At 47.4% G+C, this 12,756-nt stretch overlaps 1 protein-coding gene across 3 annotated transcripts in view; it reads right to left on the bottom strand.

Annotated features, from left to right (window-relative positions):
• Positions 1 to 74: 74 nt before the first annotated feature.
• Positions 75 to 12,756, bottom strand: part of LOC148136201 (solute carrier family 22 member 6-A-like) — a 39,943-nt gene continuing 27,261 nt past the window's right edge. For all 3 annotated transcript variants that reach the window (XM_087983704.1, XM_087983705.1, XM_087983703.1), the window contains 3 exons: positions 10,372 to 10,480; positions 6,180 to 6,383; positions 75 to 3,954 (listed from right to left, as the gene is read on the bottom strand). In XM_087983704.1, the coding sequence (XP_087839830.1) occupies positions 3,861 to 3,954; positions 6,180 to 6,383; positions 10,372 to 10,480 (407 nt within the window). In that variant the 3' untranslated portion in view covers positions 75 to 3,860. The remainder of the gene's footprint in view (positions 3,955 to 6,179; positions 6,384 to 10,371; positions 10,481 to 12,756) is intronic.

The following is a 12,756-nucleotide window of genomic DNA, read 5'->3' as shown; positions in this document are numbered from 1 at the left end:
TGATTCAAGTTTCTTCACGCGTTTGCTGGCATTAACCGCAAGGGTAGAATTGTACATGACTTGAATGTCAGAGAGCATTTCAGAGTGTAATTTTTATTGTTAAAACCTTTGCAAAGGATATTTAACATGGTGCAGTTTGATTAGTACAGAAGAAAACTGGTTCTACTCATAAACAAAATCAGCATCCTTAATAAATGGAATTTCAGCTGGGCCAGCATTGATAAATTCCACTGACAAGTTATAAGCTTCAGGGCTGGAGCCGATACACGTTACGTTCCCGGGAATTCTTTCATTAAAGGTTCCAGTTGGCCATTTAAATGATACATTCATCAACGTAATTGCCACATTATTAATTCGTTCACTGGATGAGGGTGTTGCTGGCTAGGCCCAGTATTTATTGCCCATCTCTGATTGCCCAAGAGTCAACCCCATCGCTGTGGGTCTGGAGTCACGTGTTGGCCCTCACCAGGTAAGGACGGCGGTTCCCTTCCCTAAAGGACATTAGTGAATCAGATAGGGTTTTCCAGCAATCGATAATGGATTCATGGTCATCATTAGACTTGTAATACCAGCTTTTAAAAACTTGCAAAAACCACGGTGGCACAGTGGTTAGCACTGCTGCCTCACAGCGCCAGAGACCCGGGTTCAATTCCCGTCTCAGGCGACTGACTGTATGGAGTTTGCACGTTCTCCCCGTGTCTGCGTGGGGTTTCCTCCGGGTGCTCTGATTTCCTCCCACAGTCCAAAGATGTGCAGGTCAGGTGAATTAGCCGTGCTAAATTGCCCGTAGTGTTAGGTGTAGGGGAATGGGTCTGGGTGGGTTGCTCTTCGGCGGGCCGGTGTGGACTTGTTGGGCCGAAGGGCCTGTTTCCACACTGTAAGTAATCTAATTTTTAAAAACATTGAATTCAAATTCCACCATCTGCTGTGGCGGGATTTGAACTGGGTCCCCAGAACATGTATCTGGGTTAACCTCCCGCAATAATATTGCTTGGCTGTCATCTCCCCCCTCTTGTTTAACAATGTCACATTGATACACAGGACGGAATCTTGTGCTTCCAGAGGTGGGAGCTTTCAAAGTGGGAAGGCACATAAACAGATGGTGTAATGTCACACCCGAACTTTGACCCCTTTCCCGTCTGTGCCAGTATTAGGTTTGGGCCCGCTCAAAGCTTATCCGCTGTTGGTTACCCAGTTGCATTGGGGAAGTCACCATGCCCAGGTAGAACAGTATGGGCTGCCTGTTGGCTGGGGAGAGGGGAGGGAGTCCTTCAATCATTGGCGATCAGTACCTGATTGAGAGATCGGACATAGGGTGGAGGGGGAAGGTGGTGACTGGTGACAGTCTTGCCCACTTGGTCACGCCAGAAACAATTCTTCTGAGCATCATTCTGGTAGCAGCCATTGGTGAGTGGTTGGGCACTGCCAGGCCTCAACGAACAATCTAATTAATGTTCGATTCATTGGGCTTTGACTGGAAGAGGCAGTGCATGTCTGTCTCCAGTTGGCTGAATAGATCACCTCTGCCAAGACCATGGGCAATAAATGATAGATCTTCACCTCACAAAAGGAGGATATGTTTACACATTATGGCTTCCTAGACCCAAGGCACTAAGGCCAAGTGTACTAGCCTCCCTGCCAAGGTTATTTAGCATGGACCCAAGGCTGATCCCAGTTCAGTGCTGTTCAATTTACATTAGATTCCCTAATGTGGGTAGAAACAGGCCCTTCAGCCCAACAAGTCCACACCAACCCTCTGAAGAGTAACCTACCCAGACCCATTTCCCTCTGTCTAATGTACCCAACACTATGGGCAATCCATCCTAACCTGCACATTTTTGGACTGTGGGAGGAAACTCACACAGACATGGGGAGAAAGTGCAAACTCCACACAGTCACCCGAGGTTGGAATCGAACCTGGGACCCTGGTGCTGTGAGGCAGCAGTGCTGACCACTGAGCCAACATGCCATTTTAACAATGGAATCATTGGAGATGCACAATAGAGTCATAGAGATGTATAGCACGGAAACAGACCCTTCAGTCCAACTCGTCTATTTCAACCAGATATTCTACATTTATCTAGTCCCATTTGCCAGCATTTGGCCCATATCCCTCTAAACCCTTCCTACTCAGGTACCCATCCAGATGCCTTTTAAATGTTGTCATTGTACCAGCCTCCACCACTTCCTCTGGCAGCTCATTCCATACACACACCACCCCCTGCGTGAAAAAGTTGCCCCTTAGGTCCCTTTTAAATCTTTCCCTTCTCACCCTAAACCTATGCCCTCTAATTCTGGAGTCCCCCAGCCTGGGGTGAAGGACCTTGTCTATTCACCCTATCCATGTCCCCTCATGATTTTATAAACCTCTATAAGGTCACCCCCTCAACCACTGACATTTCAGAGAAAATAAATGAAAAGTTATGAAATCTGGATTGAGACCATCTTTGGCACGACGTTTGAGGATTTCTTTTTTAAGCTTTGAGAAATCTGTGCTACTACCTTAGTGATCTGGTGCATCTGAGAGCTACTGTATGTCAATGCATTATTGAGTGAGTTGTGGCAAGAAGGTGTAGTTAGCAAGTTTGCAGACAACACCAAAATTGGTGGCATAGTAGTCAGTGAAGATGGTTTTCTAAGATTACAAAGGGATTTTGATCAAATGGGTCAATGGGACGAGAAATGGAGGTCAATCTGGATAAATGCGAGGTATTGCATTTTGGTACAACACATAAGGGTAGGGCTTACATAACTAATGGTAGGGCCATGGGTAGTGTTGACGTTTTGGGCAAAAGTCCCTCATCAGGAATGAAGGGCTTTTGCCTGAAACGCCGATTCTCCTGCTCCTCGGATGCTGCCTGACCAGCCGTGATTTTCCAGCACCACACTCTCAACTCTGATCTCCGGCATCTGCAGGCCTCACTTTTGCCCTGGGTAGTGTTGTAGAACAGCAGGACCGAGGCGGGTTCAGGTCAATAATTCTTTGAAGCTTGCGTCGCAGGGTGTTTAAAAAGGCATTTAGCGCACTTGCCTTCATTGCTTAATCCTTTGAGTTGGGACGTCATGTGGAGGTTGTACAGGACATTGGTGAGGCCTCTTCTGCAGTACTGTGTCCAATCCTGGTCGACCTGTTTTAGGAAGGAGTCTATTAAGCTGGCGATGGTTCAGAAGGGATTTACTAGGATGTTGCCAGGTATGGAAGGTTTGAATTCTTAAGAAAGGCTAGGTAGGCTGGGACTTATTTCCCTGGAGAGTAGGATGTTGAGAGGCGACCTTATAAAATCATGAGGGTTAATGGTAGTCGTCTTTTCCATAGGGTGGGGATTTCAAGATGAGGGGGCACATGTTTAAGGTGAGGGAGAGAGATTTATAAAAGATATGAGGGGCAAAGTTTGTACATAGAAGGTGGTTCGTGTGTGGAATGAGCTTCCTGAGGACACAGTTACAACATTTAAAAGACATTTGGATAAGGTAATGAATAGGAAAGGGTTTGGAGGGATATGGGCCAGGAGCAGGTAGGTGGGACTAGTTTAGTTTAGGATTATGGTCGGCATGGGCCGGTTGGAATAAAGGGTCTGTTTCTGTGCTGTATGACTGAATGACTCTTAAGTAGACACATGCCACACAGTATAATAAAAGCACCATACAGTGGGTGCTGAGGATCTGCAGTAAAAACAGAAAGTGCTGGAGAAACTCAGCAGATCTGGCAGCAACTGTGCAGAAGAAAACAGAGTTAATGTTCCAAATTCAAGCCTTAACTGTCTCTTTTTCTCTCTGCTGAGTATCAATTACACTTTCTGTTTTCTTCGGCTACACTACATCTGTAGACACTGAAGAAAGCTGGTTGTTGTTGTGTTTGGTTACACAGTCTGTTTCATCAATGATAGGTAGGTTTCCTGGAGTGCAACATCAGCCCTCTTGGAGTCCTTGGCCTTTTCAGCATCTTTTATTGTTCTGGAAATAAATGAGTTAGAAAATCGTGAACATCGGTTCAAAAACGCTCAAATTCTCTCCTATTCCTTGACTATTTTTCCTACGTTCGCCTCACTCTCAGGTCTAAACCAAGTCCTGTTTTCGCCCAGAACCTCACACACCTCCCAGCAGGTGCTGGCTGGATTATGAAGACGATGGGAACCCTATGAATTTCTGATGCCTTTTGGCACATCTCCCTAAGACCATAGACATAGGAGTGGAAGTAAGGCCATTCAGCCCATCGGGTCCACTCCGCCATTCAATCATGACTGATGGACATTTCAATGCCACTAACCCATATTCTCCCCGTAACCCATAATTCCTTGCGAGATTAAGCGTCTTCCTGCTCTGGTCAGTATTTCCTGGATTAAATGTTGTTCAGCAATGTGGCTGGGAGCTCTCTCTCCCAGTAGAGAATCCCTCCAGTATGAAAGCAGGCCATTCGGCCCATCGAGTCCACATTGACCCTCTGAATGGCATCCCACCCACACTCATCCTTATCCCTGTAACTGCCATGGCTAACCCACCTAACCTGCACATCCCTGGACACTATGGGACAATTTAGCATGGCCAATCCACACCAACCTGCACATCCCTGGGCACTATGGGACAATTTCCCATGGCCAATTCACCCTATCCTGCACATTCCTGGGCACTATGGGACAATTTAGCACAGCCAATTCACCCTAACCTGCACATTCCCGGGCACTATGGGACAATTTAGCACGGCCAATCCATCCTAACCTGCACATCCCTGGGCACTATGGGACAATTTAGCATGGCCAATCCACACCAACCTGCACCATCCCTGGGCACTATGGGACAATTTCCCATGGCCAATTCACCCTAACCTGCACATTCCTGGGCACTATGGGACAATTTAGCACGGCCAATCCATCCTAACCTGCACATCCCTGGGCACTATGGGACAATTTAGCATGGCCAATCCACACCAACCTGCACATCCCTGGGCACTATGGGGCAATTTAGCACGGCCAATTCACCCTAACCTGCACATTCCCGGGCACTATGGGACAATTTAGCACGGCCAATCCATCCTAACCTGCACATCCCTGGGCACTATGGGACAATTTAGCATGGCCAATCCACACCAACCTGCACATCCCTGGGCACTATGGGACAATTTCCCATGGCCAATTCACCCTAACCTGCACATCCCTGGGCACTATGGGACAATTTAGCACGGCCAATTCACCCTGACCTGCACATCTTTGGACTGTGGGGGGAAACCCGATCTCCTGGAGGAAACCCCACGCAGACACAGGGGAAGATCTTGCAAACTCCACACAGACAGTTGTCCGAGGGTGGCATCGAACCCTGGCTCTGTGTGGCAGCAGTGCCATCCTTTATTCTTATGGGGGAGGTGACAGCCTAGCGATATTATCGCTGGACTAGTAATCCAGAGTCCCAGGTAATGTTCTGGGGTCCTGGGTTTGAGTCCCGCCACAGCAGATGGGGGAATTTGAATTCACGAAAAATCTTGAATTAAGAGTCTAATGATGACCATGAATCCATTCTTGGAGAAGAACCCACTTGGTTCACTAATGTCCTTTTTGGATGGAAACTGGCATTCTTACCAGATCTGGCCAACATGTGACTCCAGACCCATAGTGGTATGGTTGACTCTTAACTGCCCTCTAGGCAATTAGGGATGGGGCAATAAATGCTGGCCTGGCCGGTGATGCCCTCATCCCGTGAGTGAATAACAAAAATGAACTCCAAAGCCCTTGAAATAAGGGCCAACCTTCCATTACCCTTCCTGATTACCTGCTGTCCCTGTGTACTACCTTGAAACATGAGGGTAAGGATTAATGAATGTTTGGAGGCAAGGATCAGCCCTTGTCAGATAGACACCCTCAGATGACAGGTTGACCAGGAAAGGTGGAAGAAAACTAAGGGAAGAGTTCTGGTAATCACATACAGCACACTCTATGCCAATCTTTGGGATCAGTGATCAACTCTCACCTTTTCACGGGTTGCACACCTTTTCTGCCTATTTAAGTCATGCTTCACACCCAAATTGAAAACATAAGCCTAATAAACTATTTTAAAGGTATTTAAATATTTTAGATTCCAAACCCAAACTCTTACTAAAGAGCTCATTGCTTGGCATCCATTGAGATCCTTTCGGCCATTTTGTTTTTAACACGTGTCTCAGGTCAGTGGGAATTTCCGACGTTACAAACCTGTTTTCTGTTTCTTCGATAGTTTCCGGTAAAGGGGTGTTCCGTGTTTCAGGCAGGAGAAAGGCAGCAATTCCCGCTATTATTGCCATCCCGCCGTATATGGTCATGGGCAGAAACGAGACGTAATCGCCGCTCATCCTTACGATAGGCGCTAACATGGACCCCACGCGGGCCATTGTGCTCACGAGCCCCATTCCTGTCTGCCTGCGCAGGATACACAAGAGAACAGTGAGAGGGAGGAGATGGTTACGGAACATTTCACCTCATTACAATTTTTCTGACTTCCTTTCATCTTCCCATGAAAATGCAGGCTCTGACAGTAATAGTCTATTGTATCACATGCTACTTCCCATATAAGGTAAAGTCACCACAGTCCCACTCTCTCATTAGAATCATCACATAAAGCCCTACAGGGTGGAGGCAGGTCATTCAGCCCATCGAGTCCACACCAACCCCTCCAAAGAGAATCCCCCCACCCCCCAACCCTGCATTTCCCACCTTATGCTGCACACCAAGAGACAATTTAGCACGGCCAATCTACCCTAACCTGCACATTCCTGAATAATATGGGACAATCATCCCGGACGAGCCCCCGTTTCAAGGGGCGGCACGGTGGCTCAGTGGTTAGCACTGCTGCCTCACAGGACCAGGGTCCCAGGTTCGATTCTAGTCTTGGGTGTCTGTGTGGAGTTTGCACATTCTCCCCGTGTCTTCCTCCCACAGTCCAAAGATGTGCTAAATTGCCTGTAGTGTTAGATGCATTAGTCGGAGGGAAATGGGTCTGGGTGGGTTACTCATCGGAGGGTCAGTGTGGGCTTGTTGGGTCGAAGGGCCTGTTTCCATACTGCAGGGAATCGAATTGAATCTAATCTAATCTAAAAAATTTAGCATGGCCAATCTGGACCCAACCTGGTCCACCCTAATCTGGACACTATGGGACAATTCTAGTATGGTCAATCCACCCTACCTTGCACATCCCTGGACACTATGGGACAATTTAGCATGGCCAATCCACCCTAACCTGCACATCCCTGGACATTATGGGACAATTTAGCACGGCCAATCCACCTAACCTGCACATCCCTGGGCACTATGGGACAATTTAGCACGGCCAATCCACCCTCATCTGCATGTCCCTGGACACTATGGGACAATTTAGCACGGCCAATCCACCCTAACCTGCACATCCCTGGGCACTATGGGACAATTTAGCACAGCCAATCCACCCTAACCTGCACGTCCCTGGGCACTATGGGACAATTTAGCACGGCCAATCCACCCTAACCTGCACATCCCTGGGCACTATGGGACAATTTAGCACGGCCAATCCACCCTAACCTGCACATCCCTGGGCACTATGGGACAATTTAGCACGGCCAATCCACCCTAACCTGCACATCCCTGGGCACTATGGGACAATTTACCATAGCCAATCCACCCTAACCTGCACATCTTTGGACTGTGGGAGGAAACCGGAGCACCCACACACAGACACGGGGGGAGAATGTGCAAACTCCACACCCACAGTCACCCGAAGGTGGGATTGAACCCGGGTCCCTGGCACCATGAGGCAGCAGTACTAACCACTGAGCAACCACACGAGTGAGAGAATGAGAGAGTGCCTTAACCTGAGAGTCACCATCTCTTAGTTGAGGGGAGAGGTTGAGAAGGAGAGTCCTTTAAGGTAACTCAAATGGTGTAGGAATTGAATCTCTAACCAACCATCCAGCCAACTTAGCTAACAAAGCTTCCTACAACGTCCTGATGTAACCAATGCACAATGACCTTGCACTCTTTACTCTAACATAAATCTAAACCGTATCTTTCATTTCAGTATCAAAAAAGCTTATCAGCTTGATTACAACATTTTGATAGCGCCAGCATTCTTCATTAAGACGTGGTCTCTGATGGGAATGGTGTCCACCAGTGGCTCAGTGGGTTAGCACTGCTGCCTCACAACACCAGGAATCTGGGTTCAATCCAACCCTCGGGCAACTGTCTGTGTGGAGCTTGCACATTCTCCCTGTGAGTGTGCGGGTTTCCTCCAGGTGCTCTGGTTTCCTCCCACAGTCCAAAGATGAGCAGGTTAGGGTGGATTGGCCGTGGGAAATTGCCCTGTCGTGTTGAGGCTGGGTGGATTAGCTTTGGGATATGCAGGGGAAGAAGGATTGGGTGGGATGCTCGCCGGAGGGTCAGTGTGGACTTGATGGACCAAAAGACCTGCTTCCACCCTGTCGGGATTCTATGATTCTGCAAATGCTTTGTATTGTTTTCACTGTAATACCCTTCATGGCACATGTCCAAAGTTGCCTTTTTTGCTCCCAGTCTTTTCTGAGTTAGAGCTAAGCCTACTGCAAGGGCATGAGCACAGAATTTAGGATGAGTGGAGGTTAAAGCACCTATTTGATGAAAAGCTGGATGTGTCACAGGCGAAAACATCTTTTTTCTGTCCATAACTGCATTCACCTTTCTGATGTGGAGCCTTGCTAGATGCTGCAAAGTTTGCCTGGATAACTTGTTTGAGTGCAGTCCAATATAATGTTTTTACTACAAGAGTTGCTTTAGCTTTCCCTAAAGATGTGACACATTGCTATTTAATGGGAATTCTTTCTTTAATCTGGTCAATCTCCTATCAACAATGGTGACCTCTGGCTCTTATCAACAGAAAGCCCACTAAGTATTCCCTTTGCAATTCTATCTCACTGTAACAAACCTGATGCATTACTTAAAAACATTCTGCACTGTCTGTTGCAAATGCTTCATTATTTTTTTCTGCTCTCTTCATTGAGATCACTAAGTCCTCTAGGAGGTGGATTCCACAGCAACTGGTCAAGTCATGTTCACCAGAGCATAGCATTGCTCTTTCGTTAGAGACAACTGGCAGTGAGTTTAACCTGATGGTCACAACCTCAGGCAAGGGAGAAGCGGTCAAGAAGAGGAATCCTTCATGGTAACCTCAGGCTGGTGACAGGAATTGAACCCATGCTGTCGGCATCATATGTTTTCACAAACCAACCATCCAGCCAAATGAGCTAAACGGACCCCACAGCAACTGGCAGCTCAGGACTGATCATGTACAAATCCAGATTGTGGCGGGATCGCACTTGCGTTGTTTTTCATCCGCCGACCCCCAGGTTTTTGTGAACATTGCTCCAAGTGGTAGTACAATCATAGAATCCCTACCATGTGGAAGCAGGCCGTTCGGCCCGTTGAGTGTGCACCAACATTCTGAAGAGCATCCCACACAGACCCACACCCGACCCTATCCCTGTCACCCTGTGTTTCCCATGGCCAATCCACCCTCATCTGCATGTCCCTGGACACTATGGGGCAATTTAGCACGGCCAATCCACCCTAACCTGCACATCCCTGGGCACTATGGGACAATTTAGCACGGCCAATCCACCCTAACCTGCACATCCCTGGGCACTATGGGACAATTTAGCACAGTCAATCCACCCTAACCTGCACATCCCTGGACACGATGTGACGATTTAGCACGGCCAATCCACCCTAACCCGCACATCCCTGGGCACTATGGGACAATTTAGCACGGCCAATCCACCCTAACCTGCACATCCCTGGGCACTATGGGACAATTTAGCACGGCCAATCCACCCTAACCTCCACATCCCTGGGCACTATGGGACAATTTAGCATTGACGATCCACCTTTACCTACACATCCCTGGATATTACAGGACAATTTAGTGTGTCCAATCCACCCTAGCCTGAACATCCTAGGACTATGGGAGGAAACTTGGCAGAATCCCACTCAGACACGGGAAGAACTGCACACAGGCATCACTGGAGGGTGGAACCGGGCCCAGGGTCCCTGGCACCGTGAGGCAGCAGCGCCAACCATTGAGCTGCTGTACAAAGAGAGAAGAAACCTCAGATAAATTCGCCTGATACTGTTGGGCAATCAATGTGCGCTAAACATGACCTCAGAGGCACACTTCCCAGCGATTGGGGAGCAGAAAAAAAGAACCCAAGCATGCTGGGATATTTTACTGTTCATTAACCCAGGGTGATCAAAGTGACCTCAACTGCTGGATTAGCCGAGATAAGGCTGGTCTGTTTTGGGCTGTGTTTGCGGCAGAGCGTCAACTCACTGTTCTAGTAAAGGCAGAAGATGAACTTGCTGAACCACAGCAGCTGAAGGAAATAAATGTGTGTGTGTGTGTACTCACCTGACCACAGTAGGGTAGAGTTCACCTGAAAAGAGATAGCAACAGCTGAAGGCTGCGGATAGACACCCTTTCCCAAGGGCAGCGAATAACGTTCGTAAGGACTGCATCTCTGTAGGGAAAACAGAACAGCACAAGGTTTACTCACTAATATTTTGAACAAATTGACTGTGGGATGAAAGTCGTCAACCTTTTGAGGTGATGTGTTGAGCTGCACAGGCAGAAATTCCACTGGAGTATTTACCAGTTGGTTACAAACAGAAGCACAGCAAACGTTTTATTAATCGGCAGCTATGGGATAAAGGGATACGTCAGCTGATTGGATATTCCGGATAATCAAGAGGTTCACATAATCAATGTAAGAACACACGCTGAGTAATAGAAATATAATTCAGGGGGTACACACATCACTTTAGTAACAGTTTACATCACTACAGCTTTGCCTTAAATAAAACTTAACGGCAAAATGGTGGCTTACTGGCTCGCACTGCTGCCTCACGGGGCCAGGGTTCTATCCCACCCTCGGGTGACTGTCTGTGTGGGGTTTGCACTTTCTCCCTGTGTCTGCGTGGGTTTCCTCCAGATGCTCCATTTTCCTCCCACAGTCCAAAGGCGTGCAGGTTAGGGTGGGATGGCCATACTAAATTGCCCTGTAACATCCAGGCCCGTGCAGGTTAAGTGGGTTAGTTAAGGGGAAATGCAGGGTTATAGGGATAGGGTCAGTATGGGTTCAATGGGCTGAAAGGCCTACTTCCACACTGTGGGAATTTTATGATTCAGGGACCCTTCACACTCACACCTCGGCAGACTGCTCAGAGATAGAGTTATAGAGATGTACAGCATGGAAACAGACATGTCAGTCCAACCCATCCATGCCGACCAGATATCCCAACCCAATCCAAAGATGTGCAGGTTAGGTGAATTGGCCATGCTAAATTGCCTGTCGTGTTAGGTATAGGGGAATGGGTCTGGGTGAGTTGCGCGTCGGTGTGGACTTGTTGGGCCGAAGGGCCTGTGTCCACACTGTAAATAATCTAATCATCTAATTGTGGTATTTGAGGAGAAATTAACTCAAAGTTGACTCAACTGTCAATGTGGCCATTTGATTGAAGAACAAGTATTATTTATATTCAGGTAAATAAATTAGAAAAGCTATAATCATTGGACAGAATATTCATGGTATTTGTGGTATATAATTTTTCCCGGTTTATCGAGAGTGCCAGATGATAAGGTTAATAAAAGGTTTGCAGTATTTCCACGTAGACAATAACATATAAGTTAGGAGTGAGAGCATGCCTCTCAGCCTTTGATCCAACATTCAGTGAGATCTGATTACTCCACATTTCTCGTACTCCTGTTCTCATTTCACTCTTTTGCTTAACAAGAGTCTAAGAAGGCCGCCCTCTTGTGGTATGTTGGTAGGGTTCCTACCCCTGGACTGCAAAGCCTGGGGTTCAAGTCTTACTGGCTCCAGAGGTGCATAATAACATCACTGAACAAGTTGATTAGAAAAATAGGTTAAGTAAAACAAAAGAAGGGGCCCTCCTACCCTACAGCGGTAGTGTCCAAAGATGTGCAGGGTCAGGTGAATTGGCCATGCTAAATTGCCCGTAGTGTTAGGTAAGGGGTAAATGTAGGGGAATGGGTGGGTTGCACTTCGGCGGGTCGGTGTGGACTTGTTGGGCCGAAGGGCCTGTTTCCACGCTGTAATGTAATCTAATCTAATCTAATCTAATCTAATCTATCCCTACTCCAGTCTGGGAGGTCCAGGTTCAAATCCCACTTGCTCCAGAAGTGTGGAATGATATCTCTGAATGGGTTGTTTCAAAGAAATAGGTTAAAAAAAATCTAATGAGGGGCCCTCTTGTGGGACAGTAGTAGTGTCTCTACCCGCAGACTGGGAGGTCTGGACTCAAGTCCCCACCTGCTCCAGAGGAGTGCAATAATATCCTTGAACAGGTCGATTCGGTTCACCAAAATAAAAGAAAAACAAGAATTTAAGTACCCCTGCCTCAAAATATTCAAAGGCTCCATTTCCACCGAGTAGGAGATTTCCAGAGAATCTGTGAGAATTGGGTGACTATTCCAAACGGTGGTTCTTCAAGACAAGGTAACATGCCACCTCACAGCCACCTTGTCAGGACTCCTCAGTATCTTACACTTTAATCAAGTCACCTCTGGCTGTTCTAGACTCAGCGGGCAGCAGCCTAGCCTGTCTAACCTTTTCTCATTAGGTAAACCACCCATTCCAGGGGATTAGCCCAGTAAACCTTGTAAGAACTGCCTCCAAGGCATTTATATTCTTTCTTAAATAAGGAGATCAATATATAGAACTCCAGACGTGGTCTCACCAGTGGCCAAACTGACTGAATCATAATCTCCCTTATT

The sequence above is a fragment of the Chiloscyllium plagiosum genome, unplaced genomic scaffold, assembly GCF_037043375.1.
Source record: "Chiloscyllium plagiosum isolate Xiang-an unplaced genomic scaffold, Cpla_swu_hap1 HiC_scaffold_46, whole genome shotgun sequence".
NCBI classification, from domain to species: domain Eukaryota; kingdom Metazoa; phylum Chordata; class Chondrichthyes; order Orectolobiformes; family Hemiscylliidae; genus Chiloscyllium; species Chiloscyllium plagiosum.
Note: the sequence above shows the minus strand (reverse complement) of the source record. Positions and strands in the feature narration are given on the sequence as shown.